Below are 26870 nucleotides of genomic sequence, written 5' to 3'. Positions count from 1 at the left end.
GTGTTCATCTATATGTCTGACAATACTATTCTTTATTTTAGTTTCGACCAGTTTGCCCAGTACTGAAGTCAGGTTTACAGGCCTGTAATTGCCAGGATCACCTCTGGAGCCCTTTTTAAAAATTGGCATCACATTAGCTATCCTACAGTCACCTGGTACAGAAGCTGATTAAAATGACAGGTTACAGACCACAGTTAGGCAACTGATATGCTGTAAAAATAGTCAAACAAAATACTTTGATAAAATAGGATTTCATAATTTAATATTTTAAAATAAAAGTTCAATAAGTATTTGCTTCATCCTACCTACCACCAAATCTACTGACCTTCCTTTACAAAAGCAAAAACCGTATTTCCTGAGACCTTGGAACCCTTTTTGTAGTTTTTTGAGTTGACAACTACATACTGTATGGCTTAATTCAAAAATTAACCTTTTAATTGTATTTTCTTTTCAACATCAATGAACCATGTCATCCTGCCATCAGCTCAGTGACCAAAAACATTACTTTGTTCCTAAAATGTATTTTAGAATATAATTACTTGAAATGCTGCTAGTGTAGCAAGTTATTCACACCAAATTCTGCTGGGAATCCTACCAATGGAGGCCACCTCCAAAACTGGGGAGGGAGGGAGGGAAGCCAATTTAGAGTTGCCCTGGAGAGGGTGTTCCTAGGAAAGTAAAGAAGCAAACATGATGGCATCCCTGTAATCCTTCCGTGTCTTTATAGACTGCCACATGCTGAGTTAATACTCATTTTACAACGATTAAAGATCTTGCTATTTTGAAGAAAACTAGATTTCACATAGCATAGTACTGAGGTAGTCAGAGTAAGGACAACATAAGTCAGTCTGTGCACATAAAACAGACAGAGGCAGCTGTATAATCCACAAATGAAGTCTTACCTTTCTAATAACCTGTTGCTGCTGCAAGTGTTTTGCTCTCAATTCTGCCACTTCCCTCCAAAGAGATTCATTTTCCCTGTTTCAAGAAAAAAAAAGTGATTTAGAAAGCTAAACTCAAACTTAAGAAGCCCTTATTTTTTGTGAAACTGTTTTAATGTAACAGGAAGGGTGTATAGCTTTGTGAAATATCTTCATGAGCCTATGAAGTACCACTGGCAGTAGCCTCGGAAGAAAGTTACATAGCACAGAATTAGGATGCTAGACAGCAAGTGTGAAAAATCAGGACAAGGGTTGGGGGGGGGGGGGTGTAAATAGGAGCCTATATAGGAAAAAGACCCAAAAGTTGGAACTGTCCCTATAAAATCGGGACATCTGGTCACCCTATACAGAACCCAAAGCAGCCCATGGGAATGGTCTGATTGGAGATGGGCAAAATTTGAAAAAATAATTTGCCAGAAAATGCTATTTCTGTCAACCCAAAACAATTCACAAATCTGATGCAAAATTACCCAAATAATTTCAGCTAGAAGCAAGGGTGGCAGTGATAACTCATGTAAATTTTAGCCCAGCAGTTAGGGCACTTATCTGGGCTATTGGAGATCCCTCCAGCTCAGTTCCCCTTTCTGCCTGATGTGGAGCAGGGATTTGAACTGCAGTGTGGGAGACCAGAGGAGAGTGCCCTAACCCCTGGGATACTGGACAACATGGAGTGGGCGTGTCGCAACTCTTATCAAAGCTGTTCCCACTTTGTATAAGATAACTGAACAGTCCCCGGGGCCAGACACAGAGTGAGTATTCTATAGCTGGAGGTCAGGGCCCTCACATTGATGGGAGACCAAGTACATGTCCCTGTTCCAATAATGAATTATTAATACACTGTGAAATAGCTTCAACAGGACAGACAGATCCACACCAGAATATGCGATAGCCTAGTGATAAGAGCATTCTCCTGCAATACCTAAGACCCAGTTTCAAATTGCTGTTCCATATCAGGCTGAAGGGGAAATGAACCCATGTCTCCCAATCTTAGGTTATAAGAGGCAATACCACCTCCCTCCTGCCATTCCAGCCCTTCTATTCCTTTGTTTTTATGCTAAAAACAGCCTGGAAACAAAATGGTTCATTTCAGGACAAACAACGTTTTATTCAACTCCAAACAAAATTTGTTGAGTTTTTCAATTTGCCAAAGTTTTCCCAGGAATTTTCAAATTCTGTTCAACCCTTTATTTCTTTGGAACTACCAGTGAACCAAAGTTATTTTCCCGTGTCAAATTATCTGAGTGCCTTCATTCCCTTCAGCTGTTATTCTACAGTGTAATCCAGCGGTAGGCAACCTGTGGCACGCAAGCTCATTTTCAGTGGAACTCACACTGCCCGAATCCTGGCCACTGGTCTGGGGGGCTCTGCATTTTAAATTAATTTTAAATGAAGCTTCTTAAACATTTTAAAAATGTTATTTACTTTACTTACAACAGTATAGTTATATATTATAGACTTACAGAAAGAGACCTTCTCAAAACGTTAAAATCTGTGACTGGCACGCAAAACCTTAAATTAGAGTGAATAAATGAAGACTCGGCACACCACTTCTGAAAGGTTGCCAACCCCTGGTGTAATCTCTCCAAATTAATTATATCTTCAAAAGATTTTTTTAAAAGTATGAAGTTTGAGTTTCTGGGGACATAGACAGCAGTAAAAGGGAATAAGAACCCATACGAATAAGCAGCTGTCTCTCTCAAATTGCCAGTTTGCTGACTGGAATTTTACATTTACAGTCCATGACTTTTACTATATACAGTATCCCTAACTAAAACTTGGGCTGGGGACCATGGGGGCTTGGGGGGAGGGAGTGGGAAGAGAGACGGTCGGAGTCCTGCGGGTGCTGGCCTGGAACCTCCACTGGTGATGGGGGAGGAGGCGGCATTGGGGGGCTGCCAGGGGCTCCCTATCCAGCTCCACACGTCCCTGCAGCTCCCAGCTAAAACAATCGCACTGTTAAACAATAGAAAGCCATTTATTTAATTTTTGATATTTTCAAATCACACACACAATACAAAGTATACAGTGCTAACTTTTTTTAAAATATTTGCATTGTAAAAGATAGTATTTTCAGATTCACCTAATACAAGTACTGTAGTGCAATCATGAAAGAATCTTACAAATCAAAATTATGTACAAAAAAATAACTGCATTCAAAAAATAAAACAATGTAAAACTTTAGAGCCTAGAAGGTTCCCCTCAGTCCTACTTCTTGTACAGCGAATCACTCAGACAAGTTTGTTTATATTTGCAGGAAATAATGCTGCTCCCTTCTTGTTTATAATGTCCTCTGAAAGTGAGGATGGGGGTGTAGCAAGTTATTTATGTGCCAGATAAAGATTCGTATGTCCCTTCATGCTTCACCATTATTCCAGAGAACATGCGTCCATGCTGATAACGGGTTCTGCTAGACAACAATCCAAAGCAGTGCAGACCGACGCATGTTCATTTTCATCATCTGACTTGGATGCCAGCAGCAGAAGGTTGACTTTCCTTTTTGGTGGTGTGGGTTCTATAGTTTCCACATCAGAGTGCTGCACTTTTAAGACTTTTGACAGCATGCTCCACACTTTGCCCCTCTCAGATTTTGGAAGGCACTTCAGATTCTTAAGCCTTGGGTCGAGTGCTGTACTATTTTTAGAAATCTCACATTGGAAAGTAGAGCAAGAACCGACAGGGATTTGAAGGGGATTTCAATACACAGTCTTCTGTGGGCAAGAGTCAGGCTAGTGGTTAGCCTAATAATGCAAGATTTGTAGAAGTGAGGATTGTGTGAGGCGAATGGGAAAGAACTGTGTGAGAAGTTGTTGCAACCTTGTGTAGGTAAGTATGGAGTTTAGACTAGAGTCTAAACAGATGTGAAAAAGATATCAGGATGACCTATGTATAAATAAAATGTAGCTGTTGCTCATTATTGTATATAACAAGAAGGTATAAAAGCTTGCTGTAATTGTTTACCTGTAGAGAGACCTGCCTAAGAGGAAGAAACCCTGTGTCCCAGTGCACTCTCTCCCTCTACGCAATTGCTTGAGAATAAAGTATCTGACTTTGCTGCACCCAACAAGAGTGAGAACTCTGGTTTTTCTCTGACAGTACCTTCTTTGCATTTTGTCAAATCTGCAGTGAAAGTGTTCTTAAGATGAACAACATGTGCTGGGCCATCATCTGAGACTGCCATAACATGAAATGTATGGCAGAATGAGGGTAAAACAGGAAACATATGATTCTCTCCCAAAAAGTTCAGTCATAGATTTAATTAATGTATTATTTTTTGAACAAGCGTTGTCAGCATAGAAGCATGTTCTCTGGAATGGTGGCCAAAGCATTAAGAGGCATACAAATGTTTACATGCCAGTTAGGTTAAATACCTTGCAATGTCAGCTACAAAAGTGGAATGTGAATTCCTGTTATCACTTTCAGGTGACGTAAATAAGAAGAGGACAGCATTATCTCTGGTAAATGTAAACAAACTTGTTTCTCTTAGTGACTGGCTGAACAAGAAGTAGGACTGAGTAGACTTGTAGGCTCTCAAGTTTAACACTGTTTTTTAATGCAGTTATGTAATAAAAAAGCTACATATGTAAATTGCACTTTCACAATAAAGAGATTATACTACAGTACTTGTATGAGGTAAACTGAAAAGTACTCTCATCTTTACAGTACAAATATTTGTAATAAAAATGTAAATGAGCACTGTACATTTTGTATTCTGTGTTGTAATTGAAATCAATATATCTGCAATGTAGAAAAATATTTAATACATCTCAATTGGTATTCTACTGTTTCACAGTGTGATTAAAACTGCAATTAATCATGATTTTTTTTTAAACTATTAAATAACTAAGATCAAAAAAGAGATGCTAATGTTAGTGTTTTCACAATACATAGCCTCTATGTAAGAGCTATAGTATTACATTAAATATACCCCTGTAATTATGTTTACATTATGTATACCCCAGTAATGAGATAACCCTAGATTAAAGTTTGTGTTAATATGAGAATGTATTCAGGTGTTCAATTAATGAGAACTAGTGAAATATCCTATTGTTTGCTATTACATACATGCAAATATTTGTATAACTAAATTACTCAGATCATGTGAAATGTTAATGAAGAACTTAAGGATAGTAACAGGAAATGCTAATTTCTAACTAAATAGCTACAGAATGAATAAAAGTCCTTATCAGATTGTTATCTGTAAGAAGCAGCTATAAAATGGATTTCGAGAAATGATCCTGTATCTCTGGATTGTTTGGATTCTAACGGTAAAATAATGGAAGATGACAGATCCCCAGAATTTTTCTGGGCAACCCTGAAAAAACTTTTGGGAAACTAACATCTCTGCTATCTTTTTGGCTTTATGAACTTTGACTCACCTGTTACTCTAGCTTACCTGCTTTAACTTCTCAATAGATTTTTTTTAAAGCACTAATATACCTATAATTAGTTTACTATAGAATTGGATTCCAGCATTGTCTTTGGTGTAAGATCTTAAATACCAACTGATTTGGGGTAAGTGACTGATCCTTTGTAATTGGGAGTAAACTGATGAGGTGATTTTTGGTTTATGTAACTATTATCACTAAGTCCAGTTTGTCTGGTTGGCAAGGCTGGACAGCCGAAGGGGACTGTCTGTAACTCCATGGTAAGACAGGTATAGCGATCCAGGAATGCACATTTGTAGATTGGTGAAATCTAATTATAGAACATACCACCCCTTTGGAATGTCTGCCCTTGTTTTCTGACAGTCTGTCACTGAGATAGTCACTCTCATTGATGAGCCACTCCAGAGAGGTGTCACTCACTGACATTAATAGGTGGCAGGTTTAAACAAAACGTAAGGAAGAACTTCATACAGCACACAAATCAACCTGTGGAATCTGTTGCCAGGGGATGTTGTGAAGGCCAAAAGCATAACTGGGTTCAAAAAAGAATTAGGTAAGTTCATGGAGGACAGGTCCACTAATGGCTATCAGGAAAGATGGTCAGGGATGCAATCCCATACTCTGGATGTCCCCAAGCCTCAGACTGCTAGAAGCTGGGACTCTAGATTACAGGGGAAGGATCACTAGGATAATTGCCCTGTTAATTCCCTCTGCAGTATCTGCAACTGTTCATTCCCTCTATAGTATATGGCACTGGCCACTGTCTGAAGACCGGATACTGGGTTAGATGGACCATTCGTCTGAATCAGTATAGCCAGTCTTAGTTTCTTAATTCCAAACAGAGCTATCCAATCACTTTTGCCAATAATTTTTAGAGTGTAAATATCAGGTATTTTTAAGAACTGTAGTATTCTCACTCATGGTTGCTAGGGGTTTAGTAAATTCTAATCTATTTTAATCTCTGTAGAAATTAACAGAAGCACCAATGACTAGTCTATTTAGAGTGCAAAGCTTTAGCAATAGTGAACAGGTAGCTGAAACTTCTGAACTGTTTAAACCATAGTATCCAAATTCTAGCACACTAGAAGTCTCAGAAAAACTTCAGAAGGGTGTTCTGAGTCAATTAAAAAATAATAATAATAATAATCAGCAATAGAGCACATCTTTCTGGAAATTTAACAGTGGGGGAGTGAAATTAAAATAAGATTAAATAAATCATGTTCAAATAACTGGTAGGACTGTACCACAAACTCTTAGTTCTGTCTCCCAAACTGGAGCACCAGACTCACTACCTACAATATAAAAAAAGCTTCATAACACTAATTTTCAAAAGTTATTTTAAAGGGAAAATCTGATTATGCGTCCTAAGTATTTTAAAACTAATCAAGTTGTTTAATTGCCACTCCCAGACAACTGCTCAATCACCAACTCACGTGGCTGATAAGTTGTGTACATTTTATTTTGGTAAAAATTCTATTTCCATTTAAACTTTCCTTCCCAAACATGATAAATATTTAAAATAAAATCTAACTTTTTGCAAAAAAATAAACAACTTTTTTAGACTGCAGCAGTCTCACAATCAAGCCCCAATGACATACGCAAAGAATAGGACTTTGAACACTAATGTATTTCTTACTAGATTTGCAGCTTCAAACAGATCAAACTAATTGCCCTCAGTGCAATTTGTGAATACTAATGCAAGTTAACAGTTCTCTCAAAGTAATATTTACCTTTTTAAGGCAGACAGCCTGGATTCGATGGTCTCGTGTTTAATTTGCACCTTCTGAGCACTGCTTATGATTTTAGACAGGTCTTCCTGACGGATTTTACTTTCTTCAGGTCTTGAAGAGGAAACCTTTAAAAGTAAAATAACCCACTGATGCAATATGAAATTCTGAATGCTCAATGTTATTTCTCTCCCACTACTACTCAGAAGAAATCAGTATTTATAGAACAGGCTTTATAACCTGAATATAAGAGAATAATTATCTTATTTATCCTGGAATTTTTTTTTTATATATATTTTTAATAATTTCTACATCACTGGGCATGTTGAAAATTAAAATAGTAAAACTAGTCTATATCTACAGCATTCTCCCCTTCATCATACTTGACTTTTTTTTTTTTTTATTACACAAAAGTCAATGGTTTATAAACACAGTTCTATTCTACTCTAGAGGTTCTTACATAGCCATCATCACTGTGGCATCCGAGAACCTTCTGTATCATATTAAGTGACATACATAACATCTTATCCTCTCCCCAGGGGGAAGCGCTGCATGTTTTTTAAAAAAGTTCAATAAACTATGCTATATATTTGTATTAGTAAATGCAAGATCAAAATAGTACAATTTGTAGTTGGAACAAAAAAACCAGAGCTGTATTATAAATATTTAAGAATAAATTTGTTTTGTCATTTTCTCATCCCTTCGGTGGGCTGCTGATTTACTATAATGAATAAAGGAAAATTTAAAAAAAAACCCAAAAACACAAACAATGAATGAGACTTACATTAAAATCACACAAGAAGGGGGATTACTTGAAGTGCAATTCATTCCACTTTCTCTTTAAAAGTAAAATCCAAAATTCCTTTGTGACTGCAGGCCTCTGCGTCAACAGTAGCCGGTTGTGAACAGATGGGGCGGGCATGTGTGTCAGTCACAAGACTAGCTAAAAGCAGTCAGTCAATCTTCCATGTGTTTTGTATGACCTTTCACTCACCTTCCTTTTAATATGCTCCAACAAGTCATCACGGCCCTGCTTAAAGTATGGGTGCTGGAACTCCACAGGACCATCCCGTTCCAATTTAACTATGCCAGAGTCAACATGGACTACTTTACGGAAGCCATCTGGAAAACAGATTACCACAAAGAAAACAAAATACTACAGAATTGAGAACTTTACTGCTGCAATCCCCCAACCCCATTTTTAAGGGTTGGGTGAAAAACAAAAAAACAAACAAACAAACAACAAAAACACTATGATATTCTTAAATAGTTTAAGGAAGATAGCTATGCTAATAAACTTACACATATTTAGCTGTCTCACAAAGCTCGCCATGTTGTTGTGCTTGAAGTACTTGGGAAGAATCTCTTTTGCAAACCTTTGTTCATCCAACACCAGGAAACTTTGGCCATTCTAAAATGAAGAGCACATTTTGTATTTAATTTTTAAAAATCTGTTTTTATAAAGGGGCACAATAGATACGCAATATCCTATGACAGGATATCCTTTCCCCACATGACACTATGAACTTTACTATGCAAACTGCTGTATCATGAGTAAGGCTAAGATTTCATCACAGATATTTTTAATAAAAGTCACGGACAGGTCACAGGGAAAACAGAAAAATTAATGGAAGCCGTGACCTGTCCCACACTGTCATCACTGGCAGTGGACCTGAGGAACATACCATAAGAAGAGACACTGGTGGAGGAGGGGACCTGGCTGAAAAGGACAGAGAAAAGACACTTAGCTGGTGTAACTAAGGAGGTTCACTACCCAAGAGAGCTGTTAAAGATTTCACTGACTAACAGGAACTGTGTCTATGGTGGCACTCAATCTTAGAATCAGCTGATTGAATCACAATTCAGATCTGCCTCTACAAATTCTGGGGTTACTTCTGCCAATAGTTGCTCCCCTGACAATCATTTAAATTGCTTCTTATGAGGATGAAAAGCACACTTGAAATGATGGGAACAATTAGTGCTTAGACAGGTAAATTTCTCCTATGTAGAAAAGGCTCTCTCTAGTATCCAGCTAGTAGGTTTCTGGAAAAATTTTTCCAAATCCCACTGAACCAACTGTACCTCAAAATAAAAATGATGTAAAAATTAAAGCCTGAAACAGTATGCCAGATTTTATTCCTACAGATCAATATCCCTACATCATATCAATGAAAATAGTCAGATCCAGAGGTTAACACAAGTGTGACAATGTTGTTCTTTCATTGTTACAATAAGGGGAACAGGTATCTGTTGAAATTTACAACTATTAGTGCTGTAAAAAGTGACATTAAATCAAAGGTCTGACTACTTATATCCCAATGTCTTTCTGATCAAATTCCAAATCTGATCATTAGGGCAGTTTAAGCAGAAACTAAACAGTTACAAATGAACAAGTTATTAACTTCCAGTAAAAAGTAACTAATGCAGTGTTATCTTAGACAAGTTATTGTGTATCCATTTAAGAGACGGAAGTATGGTACGAAATATTTTAGGGAGGTGTTGTACCGCATTTGGAAACCTCCTAGATAAAACATCCATTATGAATGTGAAGTGTCACAGCAGTATTTCTGCTAATAAAGATCCTTAAGTTACATTAAAACTAGACAACACTGAATGGTCAGTTAAAGCATTTAGAGTTTCCATCCTCAGACAAGAGAAACTAACATTAAACAAAAAGCAAATTAACAAAACAAAACAAAAAAAAAAAATCAATTCACACCAGATGGGATCTCCAACTTGTTTCTCCCACTGGAAGTTCTAGTGGAGACTATCAGTGATTCAATATAATACCACAGCAAACTATGTACTAAAAATCAACATTGTTTAAAGATGTTTCTGACACAGTATAAGTGCCTACAGTTTCTATCATGAATAGGACTTGTGTTTCAGTGGGAGAGGACACCGTAATACTTCAGAGTAGCTGGATCAGCTTCCCTTTCAGAAAGCACTGGAAAGTTTCTGAGGCCTGGTCTACACAACATAGTTAGGTCGACGGAGGCAGCTTACATCAACCTAGTTTTGCATGTGTCTATGTTCAAATTGCTCTCCCACCACTGTAAATTCCTCACTATGCCGATATAATACCACCACCTCCCTGATCGGTGTACAGACACGACTGATGTACTTAAATTGAAATAACTAACGCAGAGTCTGCATTCCCACCAACCTGTCTTCCAGCAGCTGTCCCACAACTGACCTCTTTGGTCACTATTGTTAGCCTTGCAAAAATGTTTGAAATTCCTTTTCCTGATTGCCCAGCTTGGCGAGCACACCTAGCAGCTCTCCATGGTACAGTGCAACTGCCCAGCTAAACATGCCAGCTGCATGCTCCAGATGCACTCCTGCCTGGAGAAGACAGGAAATATTTTCTCTCCACAGGCCCAGGATAGCCAAGGCTGTGCAGGCCCAGCTCTAATCCAGCCTTAGAAATGTCAACATGTACAAGCAGATTGCTCACGGGATGCAGAAGGACTACAAGAACAAGCAGCAGTGCCACTGCTCCTTGCTTTTCATGCAGCAGGCAGAGCAGACAGCCAGGGAGGGCAACAAATGATCCAGTGCCAAACCTGCCATCTTTGCAAACCTGCCATAATCAGTGCAAACTTCCCCCCTGGCCCCAATACCAACCCCAGAAGAACTGAGTATACCTCCGAGAAGCCCAAGTCACAAGCCCCATCTGTGAACAGCATGGAGGTGGTGGTATATGGGGGACAGATGACTGAGGGACCCAGTTGTGCAGCAAGCCAGGACTGGTTTTTGACTCCACCACAGTCCAGCCAGCAAGCCTGATGCAGGGCAAGGAACCTCACGTAAATCTGTAGCTACATTTTCAATTTCAGGCGTGGCACATCCCCAAAGTAGCAGGAGACAATCTATTGACTTTCCATTAATTTATTCAGGCTATGAGTGCTAGAGCTGCTATCTACTTTTCATTCCCCTCTCGGCAGGCAGGGGAGATGCTGAGAAGTTTATGTAGTGTAAAAATATTAGGAAGGCCAAAAAAAATTTGAAAAACAGCTAGCCAGAGACAAAAAAAAATTGCTATTTTTTGTAAGTACTTCAGAAGCAGGCAGCCTGCTAAAGAACCAGTGGGGCCACTGGACGATTGAGATGCTAAAGAACACTCAGGGATAGTAAGGCCACTGCGGGGAAACTAAATGAATTCTTTGCATCAGTCTTCATGGCTGAGGATGTGAGGGAGATTCCCAAACCTGAGCCATTCTTTTTAGGTGACAAATCTGAGGACTTGTCCTAGATTGAGGTGTCATTACTGGAGGTTTCAGGTGTATACCATCTGTTCCAAAGAGTTCTGTAGGAACTCATATGTGAAATTGTACAACTACTAACGGTGGTTTGTAACCAATCATTCAAATTGGCTTCTGTACCAGATGACTGGAGGACAGCTAATGTGAGGCCAATTTTTAAAAAGGGATCCAGAGGTGATCCCAGCAATTACAGGCCATTAAGCCTGACTTCAGTACTGGGCAAACTGGTTGAAACTAAAGTAAAGAACAGAATTGTCAGTCACACAGATGAACATATTTCCCTTGACCAGTCCCCAACAAATTAATGCCTCACCAATCTACCAGAATTCTTTGAGGGGGTTAACAAGCATGTGGACAAGGGGAAATGCAGTGGATATAGTGTACTTAGATTGTCAAAAAGCATTTGACAAGGTTCCTCACCAAAGGCTCTTCGGCAAAGTAAGTTCTTATGGGATAAGAAAGAAGGTCCTCTCATGGATCAGTACCAGGTTAAAAAAGAGGAAAAAAAGGGTAGGAATAAATGCTCAATTTTCAGAACACAGAGAGGTAAATAGTGGTGTCCCCCAGGGGTCTGTACTACTTAACATGTTCATAAATGATTTGGACAAAAAGGGGGTAAACAGTCAGGTAGCAAAATTTGCAGATGACATAAAACTACTCAAGACAGTTAAGTCCAAAGCACACTGTGAAGAGCTACAAAAGGGATCTCACAACACTGGGTGACTGGGCAACAAAATGGCAGATAAAATTCAAATGTTGATAAATGCAAAGTAGTGCACATTGGAAAACAATCTCAACTATACACATAAAATGATGGGGGTCTAAATTAGTTGTTACCACTCAAGAAAGATCGTGGAGTCATTGAGGCTAGTTCTCTGAAAACATCCACTCAACACGCAGCAGCAGTCAAAAAAAGCTCACAATATTGGGAATCATTAAGAAAGGGATAGACAGACAGAAAGATATATTGCCTATATATAAATCTATTTGGTCACCCCATCTTAAAAAAAAAAAAAAAAAAAAAAAAGATATTGGAAATGAAAAGCTCAGAAAAGGGCAACAAAAACATATTGGGTATGGATTACTTCCATAGGAGAAGAGACTAATGAGATTGGAATTTTCAGCTTGGAAAAGAGACGACCTAAGGAGGGATATGAATATGAAGTCTCTTTAAAATCATGGACTGGGGTTGGAGAAGAAGTAGATAAGGAAGTGTTGTTTACTGCTCATAATACTCCTCATAACACAAGAACTAAGGGTTGTCAAATGAATTAAACAGGCAGCAGGTTTAAAACAAAATTCAATATTTCTTCACACAACGCACAGTCAACCTGTGGAACTCTTTGCCAGAGCACGTTGTGAAGGCCAAGACACCAATAGGGTTCAAAAAAGAATTACATAAATTAATGGAAGCTATTCATCAATGGCTATTAGCCAGGATGGGACGGGATGGTGTCCCTAGCTTCTGTTTGCCAGAAGCTAGGAATGGGCGATGGGATGGATCATTTGATGATTACCTATTCTGTAAATTCCTTCTGAAGCACCTGGCATTAGCCACTGTTGGAAGACAGGATACCGGACTAGACAGACCTTTGGTCTGACCCAATATCAGTGTTCTTATGTACACAGTGATGTCCCTAGAAACTTGAGAGATCTCAAAGCTTTCATGGAGGTATTCTGCAATCCTCTGTTGAAAGTTTCTAGGGAGGGCTGCCTTATTTTTTTCTTTGCGGTAGGACACTTTCCCATGCCACTCAGCAATAACTTCAGCAGGCCATTGCAGTACACAGGCTAGCAGCATAAAGGCCTGAGCAGCTTCAGCCTTTGTGACCCAAAGGAGTGTCATTTCAGCTAAAACCACCAATGCCTGTGGAAAATGGTGACATTATTAAGTGTTATTGCCCTATACTACTAGAATCATGCAACTGAGCAATTCCCTCATTTCCCTTCCCCCGGTGGACCATACTCACCACAGCTGGGCCGGTGACTGATGCTCCCCTACTATTCTAAAAACTACATTCTCACTGCTGCTTGCGATTGCTTGTGGACAGCAAGGGGAGTAACTTAAGATTCTGAAGTCTTGCTTTCTGTAGTGAATGCGTGAACAATGGTACCTGTGTGTGTTTTTATCTTTAGTTGCTGCCATTGTGGTCTTCGGAGTCTGCCCCTCCACACCCACAGAACACCTGAGCCAGACAAGGAGGAGAAAGAAGACTACTTGGGATAACATGTTCCAGGAGATCCTGCAAGCCAGTGCTGCACAGGACCCTGAGCACAAGGTCTGAAGGATGAACACTGCAGACAGCCTGGAGAAGGAAAGAGTAGAGAGGAGAAAGGCCCAAGAGTCCAAGCAGGAAAAGGAGAGGGACGTAATGGGGCTTTTCAGGCAATCAGCACAGATGCTGCTCAGTCTGGTAGGCCTGCAGGTTTAACAATCCTGTGCTTGCCTTCCTCTGCAGCCCACTGAGAACTCAATATGAGAACCTCCATATGTTTCCCGCCCCACCCCGCATCATTCCATGTGGTTGCCATACCCCTACTACTCCACCCTGGGGAATGTTACAGACAAACTCCATTTAACCTACACAAACTTGTGAAAGCCGTGGTTCATGTATACATAACTGAAACAGACATAAAAATTCTTTCCCCTTCATAATTTCTGTTCTTAATTTATTAAGTTTTTAACACAGAATTTATTTTTAAATCGCACAGGGTTTTTTTCTATTGATCATTACAGAATAAAAGATGACTTATTTCCAAACAATACAATTTATTAGTTCAAAACATAAGCTGTGGAGTGCTCAGCAGTTCTAAAAGAAACCAATTACCTGTTACTGCACAATGTCACAAAACCTTAACACGTGCACTGTTATATTCCGTTACAGTAACCACCACAGGACTCCTCTCAGGACACAAAAGAGCAGGTCAGGTAGAGCATACAACACCCCACAATACTCTTGCTCACTCTTAAAATGTGTTTTTCAAAGCCTCCCTGAGCCATATAGCTCCACACTGAGCTCTTCTAATAGCCCTTGTATCTGGATGTTCATATTCAGCAGACAGCTGCTCCACCTTGGCAGATACTCTCCCCTCTGCCCCTTGCGTCACATACATTACACGGAACATAGGAGGCACTAATAATCATTTGGATATTTTTCTCACTGAGGTCCAATCTTGTAAGTAAGCAATACCAGCAACCTTTCAAGTGACTAAAAGCACGTTCAACTGTCATTCTACATCCACTGAGCTGATAGTTGGCTCATGAAGTTGATAGCATCAGGGAATGATTCAAGGGGGTAAAGCAGGAGTTGGCAATGTGGTGTGCCGAGGAGTGGTGTGCCGAGTCTTCATTTATTCACTCTAATATAAGGTTTTGCGTGCCAGTAACACATTTTAACATTTTCAGAAGGTCTCTTTCTATACATCTATAATATATAACTAAATTATTGTTGTGTGTAAAATAAATAAGGTTCATAAATTTTTAAGAAGTTCAATTTAAAAATTAAAATAAAACACAGAGCCCCCTAGACCAGCGGCCAGGACCGAGGCAACGTGAGTACCACTGAAAAATCGGCTCGTGTGCTGCCTTCGACATGCATGCCATAGGCTGCCTACCCCTGGGGTAAAGTGTAAGCCAGGTCTCCCAGGATCACTACTGACATTTAAACATTCCAATAGTAATCTGCCGGTCAGGAAAGGAAGTCTATACTTGTAGCTTTTTGTAACAGTCCTGTGTTCTTAAAGATGTAAGCGTCAGGTACCTTCCCTGAGCAGTCCACACTGATATTGGTGAAGAGGTCCCCTGGGATTCATCACTGGTTGCATAACCATAGAAAAGTAGCTCTTTCCATTGAGGTACTCTGTGGCAAGGTGGTTTGGTGTCAAAATAGGGATATGCATCCCATCTATCACTCCACTCTAGTTCAGGAACCCCACTGCTATACATCCATCTACTATGCCCTGCACATTGCCAGTTACAGTCCTGCTTAGCAGAAGGTGATTAACTACCCTGCAGACTTCCATCACAATAGCCCCCACTGGTGGATTTCCTGACACTAAACTGACTTTTAACTGACTGATGGCAATCTGGCATTTGAAGTTTCTATAGTATGATAGCCATTTGCTTCATCACTGTCAAAGCAGCTCTCATTTTCATGTCCCACTGCTGGAGCATTGGGGGGAGCTTGGCATAGGTATTCAGGAATGTGGCCCTGAGAAACCAAAAGTTCTGCAGCCACTGACAATCATCCAAAAACTGCATTACCACACAATCTCACCAGTCAGTGCTTGTTTCTCAGGGCGAGAAACAGTGCTCCACCACTCGCAGCTGCTAAGCAAATGCCATCAACCTTGAACTTGTTTTCGCTATGTCCCACAGCAATCTATCCTTCAAGGGAATCATCATGTTCCTCACCAATCTTGTTCCTCTTGTGGCTCTGCAAAGACTCCAGGATTGTGTGCCCTGTGCTTGCAACGCTCATAACAGTGCAGAGCTGTGTAGGCTCCATGATTCTGTTAGAGATGATGAACAGGGAGAAGGGACACACAGGTTTGTGGGATTTTGAAAAAAAGGTACAAAAACTGTGGGACACACAACATTATGCGATGGAGAGAACTGAAAACTGGGAAGTTAGCCCCATGCTCTCAGTCACCTCTGCACAACTCATTTTGGCCCCATCATGCATTGCCAAAGCTTCCCAAAAGATGTACGCTGGATGGTGGCCTGATGCACAATGGTATACCTACCCACGGTGCAGTGCACTCTGCATCGATACAAGCACTCTCGTGAGTATGTGCACTGTCAACACAAGGAGCAAAGTACATGCGCACAAGCCACATACTAACTGTGGTGGCTGTATGCGGATATAATTTAAGACTTAAGTTTGCAGTGCAGACGTGACCTAAGTTAAGCAAATGTTTTAACAGTTGGCTTAACACCTGTTAACAGAAAAATTACAGAACAGAAACATTTATATTTTAAATACAGAGAACTTGCCCTTAGTTGCATCATAAACTAGTAAATATGACCATGGACAAGTCAATGAGGCTCTAATCTTTCAGAGTGTTTCAACTGACTTAAAATGAGACAACAAAACAAACTCATTTGTAAGAATGGCATCTTAACCTCTGTGACTGTTATCCCCTCTTTAAAATTGGCATATTTACCTATCTTTGTAAAGTGCTTTAAACTCTATAGATTGAAAATGATATGTAAATACAAAATATTACTTAACTTTATGATCCACAGTAGAAAGAAATTTAGTGAAGTACAATATAGTTGCCACCCCATTCCTCTAGCACAGGATAAATACTGTAATGTAACCCTATGACAAGTCTAAGAAAATAAGCATTGGTCTGACCAAGTACAGCCATTATTGGTCTAGCCCGGTAGTATCCTGTCTTCCAACCATGGGCAGTGCCAGATGCTACAGAGGGAATGAACAGAACAGGGCAATTTATCAGGTGAGCCATCCTGTCATTTAGTCCCAACTTCTGACAGTCAGAGATTTAGGGCCACACAGAGCACTGGGTTGTGTCCCGTGTGGGGCCATCATGATCAACAGACACGGATAGACCTATCCTCCATAAACTTATCTAATTCTTTTTTGAACCCAGTTATACCTTTGGCCTTCACAACATCCCCTGGCAATGAGCTCCACAGGTTGACTGTGTGTTGTGTGAAGCAGCACTTAGTTTTAATCTTGCTGCCTATTAATTTTACTGGGTGGCCCCTGGTTTTTGTATTATGTGAAGAGGTAATTAACACTTCCCCATAATTTTCTCAATGCCACTCACGATTTTATAGACCTCTATCATATCCCACCTTAGTCATCTCTTTTCTAAGCTGAACAGTCCCAGTCATTTTAATTTCTCCTCACAGGGAAGTTGTTTCATATCCCAATTTATTTTTGTTGCATTTCTCTGTACCTTTTCCAACTCTAATATACTTTTTTTATTTTGAGGTTAGACGACCAGTACTCACAATATTCAAAGTGTGGGAATACCACAAATTTATTTAGTGGCATTATGATATTTTCTGTCCCAGCTATTCCTCTCCTAGTGGTTCCTAGCACTGTTAGCTTTTTTGACTGCTGCTGCACATTGAGCCGGTGTCTTTAGAGAACTATCCATGTTGACTCCAAGATCTCCTCCTTGAGCGGTTGCTAACCAGCAGCAAGTATTTTTAAACAGCTTTTCTTGCTTTCTCTGCCATCATTAGTTCGTTCATGCTGTAAGTTCACCTGTCCCAAATTGTTCCTACTGAAAACAAACCATCTCCTAAAAAAATACATATGGTAATGGTCAAAGGGCTGATCCAATGAGTCTTAGTGGTAGAACTGGCAAATTTAAAAGAACTTGAGAATAAAAGTGCTTACTAGTCCCTTAACACTCCTTTAACTCAGCGGTTCTCAAACTTAATTGCACTGTGATCCCCTTCTGACAACAAAAAAATTACTATATGACCTCAAGGGGGGGACCAAAGCTTGAGCCTGGCTGCCCCAGATGGTGGAACCAGAGCCAAAGCCAGGGCAGCGGGGCTCAGGCTCCAGCTTCAGCCCTGGGCTAGAGCAAGTCTAACACCAGCCCTGGTGACTCCATTAAAATGTGGTCCCAACCCACAGTTTGAGAACTGCTGCTTTAACTAAAGGGGAGCACCACCCTCATGTGATTTTTTTTTTTTTTAAATTACACATCCTTCTAATTCCCTCCTGTCATTGCCAACAAGCATCAACACTCATATGCACTTCTATGGAAGACCGAAACTCTATTTTTATTGATCACACACCAAAGACCATTTTCCAAGTTACTAAAGTTGACTATTATGTTTTACATGTGGAAGAGATAGGACAATACCTACATCCTTATCAAATAAAGTGTTTTTTTCCTTAACAAGAGTAGATATTCAGTAAGTTTGCTTAGGCTACCTCTCTCCTCCTGTGCTCCTACCCTCACAACTAGTAGTAAAGATGTGAATAAGCATAATCATACAATAAAACTAAAATTGCTGTGGAGTAGGGACACAGAGAAAAAAAAAAGACAGAAACCTGGAAACTCTTGAAGTTCCAGCTGAAAGTCTCTCATTAAAACATTTTAAGAAATCAAATCACTTTCAGACTCCAGTTGTGCCCCACCACCACCTATTCACCCCAGAACAAGGCCACACAATCGTCTCATAAAGGTTAGAGCCCCCTCCCCATTTTGTAGGTCACACCTGAAAGCGGAAATCTGATGATCGGAGGTAAGCAGCCCGCTCGTCTACAGCCCCCCACCCCCCACCAAAACTTTAGCCTGTGGGGTGCGGTCAGGAGGATGAACCCGTTGCGGAGCAGGACTCTCCAACGCACACGCGGTGTAAATCTGCGCCCTGAACAAGGCCAAGGCGGTGCCCAGAACCCAGAAATCGTAGCTCGGGGCCGGGGAGGAGGGAGCGGAGACGCACGAGGAGTTTCTGGGTCACCGACAGGAAAGGAAGGGCCCTGGCTTGAGGGAGGTGCCGGGTTTGTCCCCTCCCCCCCAAGCGCGGGCCAGGCGCTGCGGGCCCCTCTGTGCTGGGGGCGGGGGCTCCCAGTCCAGCTACTCCTGGGGGCGGCGGCAGCTCTGCCCCCCTCCGTGCAGGACGCACTAGGCCGGGGGGCGGGGAGGGAGACAAGGCCCTGGGGAAGGCATCGGGCCCCTCTTGCCTCAGGCAATGGGGAGGCGGCGCGGCGGCCCCAAGCGGCTCCTCTCCTGTGCGGGCCCGTCTCCCCAGCTCAGTCCGGCCTCACCTTCCCGTGCGCCGGGGTGGGGGAGGAGGGAGAGACGCGTCTCTTGCCCGGGGGGGGGGGGAGGACTCCCAGTCTCCGTGGACGGGGGCCCTACCTGGCTCCAGGTGATGAGCTGGTTGCTGGGCGCCTCCCCCAGCAGCGCCCACAGTTTGCTCAGGAAGGCCGGGACCCCCGCGCTTGCGGCCGCCGGCTGCTGCTGCTTCATTGTCGTTGTAGGAGGACCAGGACGGAGCTAAGCAGGACAGCAGTGGAGGGGCCGCGTGCGCGCATGCGCATCTACCTCCCGCAGAACACTGCCCTCACACGCCTGCGCGCAAGTATAGCAGTCCCCTGAGCTGCCACACGTCCTTTACATAACGGACCCACGTGCACCGCTCTCACGTGCAACAACAGTGCCAGCCCAGCGTTCCTATTGGAGGGAACGCAGAACGTCGCAGGGAATCTTTGCGCCCCTCAGCGGGAGGGCGGAACCTCCGCCTGAAATTCTATGTAAATAAAAGTCGCCCCAGCCAATCGGGAAGTGACTCTCTGCCCGGCCGGGGGAACATGAGTGCTGTGCACGTGAGAGACAAGGCGCGGGGAGCAGCCTAGAACAGGAGTGGGCGGGGCCTGGCCTAGCGGGACAAAGGCGCAGGGGCGGGGAGCACCAGCAGGGGGCGGGGCTGGCAGAGTAAGGGAAGGAAACTGCTCTCCCCTGTCCCAATCAAGAAACTACCTACGTGAAGGGGCAACAAATGAACAGTGGAGAGACTGCTTGCCAGAGGTGATGCGGCCATAATTGTGCCTTTATACCAGCCTGCCATGATTCCAGCAGCACAGCAGGGTGCTCAGAAAGGCTGCCTGAATGCCATGGAGCCATGCCACTCCTGGAAGTGGGCTGCTGCTGCTGGCATGTCCTGCACACCACCGTGGGGGAAGCAGCTCTGTGTGCTGCCTCCACCCCCAGCACCATCCTCACAGCTCCCGTTGACCGGAAGATGGCCAGTGGGAGCTGCAGGGGCGGTGCTTGTGGGCACAGGCAGCGCACGCAGACCTGCTGCCCCTTTCGCCCCAAGGTGTGTGCAGAGGTGTGCCAGCACCAGCTGGTTCCGGGAGCAGCGTGGTAAGCACCTCCTAGCTAGAGCCTGCACCTTGCACCCCCTCTTGACACCCAATCCCGTGTCCCAAGTCAGAACCCCCTCCTGCACCCAAACTCCCTCGAAACCCTGCACCCCCTTCTGTGACCCAGCCCAGAGCCCCCTCCTGCACCAAACTTCATCCCAGAGCCCAGACCCCTCACCGTCTCCTGCACTCCAACACCATCCTGGAGCTTCCTACTGCACTTAGACTCCCTCCCAGAAACCTGCACGATCTCCATTAATATAGTAGAGATGTGCAGCCCATGACGACTTACCAAAATTTGTGTAGTGGCCCCCCTGCAAAAGTTATTGCCGACCCCTTCCTTATATCTTGCAGTCAGCATTGCTACTGGACTGGTTCTTAATCTTGGCTACACTATTTCACTTATACCTGCAGGTGCAAACAGCATATTTTAATCCCCTTTCTTTTACCCTAAAATCACTGGCACTAGGGGTTCAGATGTCCACACCTCCTTTTCACTAAGACACATCACATTAGTGCTGTAGTGTCACTGCTGATGGACTGTCTCCATGCCTTAGTTTTACTTTTGGATAAGTCAGCAATGGTTGGTGTTTATTGTAAAAAGGTACAGTCACATTTTTGCAGTTAGAAGGGTAGATGGGGACTGATAAAGAGACAAAGTGGATGAGGTAATGTCATTTATTGGCCCAATGGCTGTCTCTCTGACAAACAGAGGTTGGTCCAATAAATGACAAAGTAAAGTATTTATGTGAACTTCCTTCTGCACCTGTGGACACAGATATGCCATTCTTGCATAACTAGCATAACAGACTCTGTATAATCATCAAAATTAACTACTTAGAACACTATTTTGATATCCATGCATTTTTTTGTGTGTGCAACTTAGTTTGGTGGAATCTAAAGCATCTTTCCCACCCTCCTTCACAAAAATACATTCAAGCAACTATCTAAGAAATTGTACGTCATAGACAGTATATGCCAAGTGAAACTTATACTTTTTTTTACTGTGTCATATACTTGGTATTGTATACCCACAAAAACTATCCCAAGTTTCAGACTTCTGGTCTTATGGACAATGGGGCTGAATAATTTAGTGCACTGATGCGGGTTATAACACTGAATGTTTTTTTTATTTTCATATCTTGGTTTTTCACACCGCTTTGTTTATATAAACAGTTTAGAGAGCAATCAAGACCCAAACCGGGCTTTATTTTTTTCTGGTGCAGTAGGAACAAAACACATTTACTTCATTGACTCTTAATTCTCTAGTAACTACTTCAATAGGAGTCGTCATCACACAGCATAAGGAGAGAGAAGGAATGTTTATTCCTTATAAAAACAAAGAAGATACTTGCCTCTCTTCTCATAGTATAAGATTACAAAAGATTATTTTTTTATCTGGAACCGTCTGCTTTGATGAAGAAATGGTATCTATGCTAAAAGAACAGGAGTACTTGTGGCACTTTAGAGACTAACAAATTTATTAAAGTAGTCCTGTTCTTTTTGCGGATATAGACTAACACAGCTGTCACTCTGAAACCTATCTATGCTAAGTAACTTTTGTAAGGGTGTTTTTTAATTAAAAAAAAAACATTCGCTCAAACAAGTTTTCAGATGAAATATGCAGTACTTGAAGTACCTTAAATCAAGCTAACTAGTGTCACAAAACAAATAGCCTCAGCTTTCTGTTTCATAAAGAATAATTCTAGTCTACCTGTAACTAGGTGAGATAACAAGAATGTCTGTTGGTCAATTGGAAGTATACAGGAGCTATGTATGTCAGAATTAATAGGGCACCATGTTGAACAAATTCTGAAACAGCAATTTTAATTAATTGCTTTCATGCTGTAGTGGTAGCTTTTCAGATCCGAAGAGCAGGTCATCATAAGCTCAAAAACTTCTCTCTCTCATCAACAGAAGTTGTCCAATAAAAGATATTACCTCACCAACCATGTCTCTCAAATGCTACAGTTCACTTTCAAGGGGAGAGGAAAGAGGCCCCCTTTTACAGAGTCTTAGGCTTCCAGAAAAAGTTCTCCAGCCTACTTTCAAGACATTGGAGGAAACAGCCAATTTGCTGAAAACATAGGCATGCCTAGTACATTGTTCTTCATGCACACCCATAATGAGCTTCGCAAAAGCAAAAAAACCAAAAAACCTCTCCTCTAAGTGTAATCAGTATTCAGTTTTAAAACATGCATACCTTGATTATATTGAAGCCAGTTTTCTCCAGAACAAACTAATGCATCTCTCAAGGAGATCTATTTCCTAGCCAAATAGCAACTTCTAAACTTCAGACCTTTAATTATGGAGCTATTAAAGTCAAACTGGAAAAGAATCTCAAGGAGAGGCTGAACAGCTTTCACTCTGACTTCATCATAAAGAAGCAACAACTAGGATTGCCAGTTTTGGTTGGACATATTCCTAGAACTTTCTTCGCATGACATAATCATTAATTAAAGATTAATTAATTCCTGGAGATGCCAAGCCAATCCTGGAGGGTTGGCAACCGTAGCAACAACCACACACTGTTTTCTTCAGATCACCTTTAAAGATCAGCAAGTTTTCTAAATCTTTTGTGCCTTCTTAAACAACTGGTCTACAGAATAATGAAATGCTCTACTAGAACCCATTTCCTTCTCCACATTAAACAAACCTTTAAAAAATACAGAGGAGAACTTAAAACTGATATTTGCAATTAAGTTGGTGTCTAAGAAGCCATTCTGGGTTTAACTCACCCACATATGTGTCATTTTAGTGCCACAATACCCAGATCCAACAAAATCAGTGAATGGCAATGTTACTATTGATGGTTTGTTTAGTCAGCAGGTGTCAGAAAAAAGAAAGTAAAATTTTACAGTCTTCCTGAAACAAACACTAACAAGGTCATCTTGATGCTATTTCAACTAAGATCGAAACACATCTGGTATACAAGGTAATACCATGAAAAAGAGTGTTTAAAATCTATTATTTTAAAAATCATTTCCTTTCCACTGCACAAATTTAATGCTAAAGAAATGGACATTGATTTCAAGCTATATCATGCAGTTGCCCTCTTTAAATAGCAGGCAATTTCACCAGTTCGCACAATTCTTCAGTAGACCACATTTTCAGCCATTAACTTCCTTATGAAAAGAGATGTCATGTTTATCGTCAGTTTTATGGGATATCTTTTCATTGTCACTACTTGGAATGACAAATGTATCCTTATAGCATAAGCATAGTGTAATCCAACTTCATGAAGGCTATAATAAAGCAGATGTGGTAGAGATGGTTGAGTGGTTTGTTCATGGGAGTAGCAGATTTCTTTTAAATAAATATTATTTTGTTTTTGAAGAATTACTGCTTGTGTGTCCATTCTTGAGCGAAAGACTGTATCCAGGTCCTCTGAAGGGTTAGCAAGATTAGCTTGCTCTGGGAAGCCTTCTGTGGGATGGAGACAAGCCCCCTGGCAACACCCTGGAAATTCTTCTAGGGTGGACCCACTACCGTATCACCCCTTTGGATAAAGCAAATTGCATAGTCTTAGGCAAACCATTATTGGAATACTTAAGATTCATATTCTGGGGTACCAAATTGGTGTCCCGAAAGGGTGGGCTCGAGGCATTGTTTGAATCCTGGAGCTAGTTTTAGTGTCCCACACCAATTTGAGAGCTAACAAATTGGCATCCTTGAATTGGTTGGCTGCAATGAGAGTGGTACTCTCAGACAGAGAAGAAAAGAAAGAAAGAAATCATGCAGTTTGTAAAAGACAGAACTGTGCATTAAAGGAGGAATTAAGAGCAAGCAAAGGAATAATAGCTGCCATAAAAGCTGGAAATAATGAAGAGGTGGAATTGGATGAAGAGAACTTAGGTCCTCCTGGTTCTGAAGATTACTCTAAGGAGAGCTTTCTGGAACTCTACAAACCTTTAAATGAGGACCTGGAAGAATTGCGGAGGCCACCTCCTTTAGCTCCAATTATTACTGCCACAGTAACTAAAACTACTGTGAAAGGAAACCGGGGAAGTCGAGAAGAAAGATTAGAAGAAGGACCAAATACCCCTGAACAGGATAGGTGTTTGGGAACATCTATGGGACCCTTAAATGGGAATATAGTGGCAGGTTGCTTAGCCAAGACATCAGGGACGCTTGGGTTAACAAGAAGTGATCTCTCAGCTTTAATAAAGGAATGTATGAGTCCAGATGAATCTTCTGGACTTCCTTATGATATACAGAGTGGAGGAAAAAGAGAAACAGCTATAATACAAAGGGAAATTTTAAAGTTCTGTGGTTCCACAGGGAGAAACCATGTTCAAGGGAAAGGCCAGAACCATATATAGCTAGGAAGAGATTATTATATAGGCCCTCTGGAGTCATCCTGTTAGAGTTTCCAGTATTATACGATTCCCTTTCAATTTAAAAGGGCATTAATGCTGGGATTTGATCCAACAATTAGAATGGCACTGATTTCTGATGATCCTGCTCAAACTCCTTTACACCATACAAAAGAAAAAGCAAAAAGATTGAATGAAATACAAAGGGAAATAATGCCACCCCCAAGAGGAAAATCTGAAAGAGTATCGGTGATAACCTTCTCTAATAATGATCCAAGGGAAACCAGCAAAATAAAGGGGAAGTAAATAGATGAGAAAATAAAAATAGAAGAATAGTTCCTTATGAACAAAGGACAAGTGATCCAGGAAGAAATTGGCTTTGGAGAAAATTATTACAGTGTGAACCTAATGAGCAAATTAATGAGTTATCTACAGAAGAATTACTTCAGAGATTAGCTAATCGTAAAAGGACTGTGCATATGACTCTACCAAGTCTCAAGTATCAGGTATAGGGAGGCCAAGTGCTCCTCATCTCCCTGATAGCAGCAAAAGATCATGCTGATTTAGTGGCACATTTACAAATGGATAATGTGGGGAGATGTACTGTATGTGTGGAATTTAATCTGGGAGTGTTCAGACAGAATATGTTAATAGATCTTTAGTAAATACCGAGAATAAAAATTTATTTGGACCCCTTGTAATAACAAGGAAATTACAGGGATTTAATGAAGCAAAGTTGCTCCATTTAGTGCTCCCTTTTATTTTCAATTAGGAACAAAACAAGTAAAGAAACAGTTTGGATTAATAAATCTTAATGGGTGATGGAATGATAGATGTTGATATATTAAAAAGGCTTAGAATAATAGTAGATTTTGTAAATAAGGTTTTATGGGAAATACCTTCTGATAGGATCAAAACTTTAGATCAACTAATTGTTATTGAAGCAGGATATAGGTTAGCCACTATTAAGGCTGTCAAGGAAATAAAATGGCTGATTGGCCCGCAGACGTTTTGAAAATTGCACAAAAACACAAAGAGGTCTGGACTACCGATAAGGCAGAATGTGGAAAAATTGAAGCAGAGGTATTAATTACTGGACCTGATCCTGCACCACAGAGACAATATAAATATCCTAAGGAAGCGGAACCCAGTTTAATGAAGATTATTCAAGGACTTTTGGAGCAGGGAGTTATAGTAGAACAACAAAGTATACATAATCCAGCCATTTGGCGAGTTTTAAAAACAGAGGGTAAAACCTGGAAGTTAATCATCAATCTTAGACCTCTTAATAAAGTAACACCATTGACCACTCCAGTGGTAGCAAAATATCCTGAAGTAATTGGTTACATAATGGGAAGGACATGGTGGTTTACTTTCTTGGATCTAGCAAATGTCTTCTTTGTCATACCTTTACACCCAGACTTCTGGTATAACTTTGCTTTTACATTGCAGGGACAACAGTTCTGTTTCACCCTACCTTCTCAGGGTTTTCATAACTCACAAGCTGTTTGTCATATGCATGTGAATAAGATGTCCAGTAAGGATAACATCATCATGTAAGTAGATGATATCCTCATTGGTACAAAAACTAAGGAAGAAAATCTAGAAATATTAGATCAAGTTTTACAAAAAATAAAGGAAACTGGGTTTAAGGTTAGTCCAGAGAAAGCTCAAATATGCCAGCACTGAGTTAATTACCTGGGAGTGACATTAGGACAGGAAGGACAATCATCAGACAAACAAAGGGTGGAATGATTGCAAAAGTTACCAGCCTCTGCAGATATATCAACCTTAAGGTCATTCTTGGGCATGACTAATTTCAGCAGAGATTTTATAGAGAATTATGCAAAAAAAGCTAACCCACTGTATAAGTTACTAAAGAAGGGAAATGAATGGGGATTAGAACAGCAGGAATCATTCTCTCAGCTGAAGAAGGCAGTAGTACTAGCCCCAGCTTTAGCATATCCAGAGGTGGGACAACCTTTTGTACTTCAATTAGTTACGACTAGCAGTGGAATACGTACGTCTTAAGCCGAGATCATGGTACAGGTCTTGTCCAGTAGCATATGCTTCTAAGATTCTTAATGGAGTAGAACATTTACTCCTCGTGAAAAAGTAGTATTAGCATTAGTTTGGGCTTTTCAACATTGGGAATATTTAGTGGGGCTAGCCCCAGTGCTTTTGAAAACACCACATTCACCTATAAAATATGTACTAATCGGAAAAAATTAATGGTGGACATGTTTCTAGTGATAGAGACAGTGGTTTCAGTTCAGACACAGAATCAGATGATGAGGAAATTCCAGAATTAGTTATCTGTCTGTTATTTCTGGACAATGGGAGTCCACTCTAATTCCGAATATGATAAA

At 41.0% G+C, this 26870-nt stretch overlaps 1 protein-coding gene across 1 annotated transcript in view; it reads right to left on the bottom strand.

The window, feature by feature from the left end:
* The window catches only part of HSF2 (heat shock transcription factor 2), a 40954-nt gene extending 21560 nt beyond the window's left edge, over positions 1–19394 (bottom strand). Inside the window, exons 1-5 of the mRNA XM_032762335.2 lie at positions 19179–19394; positions 8356–8464; positions 8048–8175; positions 7057–7181; positions 903–978 (exon numbers count right to left, since the gene is read on the bottom strand). Coding sequence (XP_032618226.1) covers positions 903–978; positions 7057–7181; positions 8048–8175; positions 8356–8464; positions 19179–19289 — 549 coding nt within the window. The 5' untranslated portion in view covers positions 19290–19394. The remainder of the gene's footprint in view (positions 1–902; positions 979–7056; positions 7182–8047; positions 8176–8355; positions 8465–19178) is intronic.
* Positions 19395–26870: the final 7476 nt, after the last annotated feature.

The sequence above is a fragment of the Chelonoidis abingdonii genome, chromosome 3 (genome assembly GCF_003597395.2).
Source record: "Chelonoidis abingdonii isolate Lonesome George chromosome 3, CheloAbing_2.0, whole genome shotgun sequence".
NCBI classification, from domain to species: Eukaryota; Metazoa; Chordata; order Testudines; family Testudinidae; genus Chelonoidis; species Chelonoidis abingdonii.
Note: the sequence above shows the minus strand (reverse complement) of the source record. Positions and strands in the feature narration are given on the sequence as shown.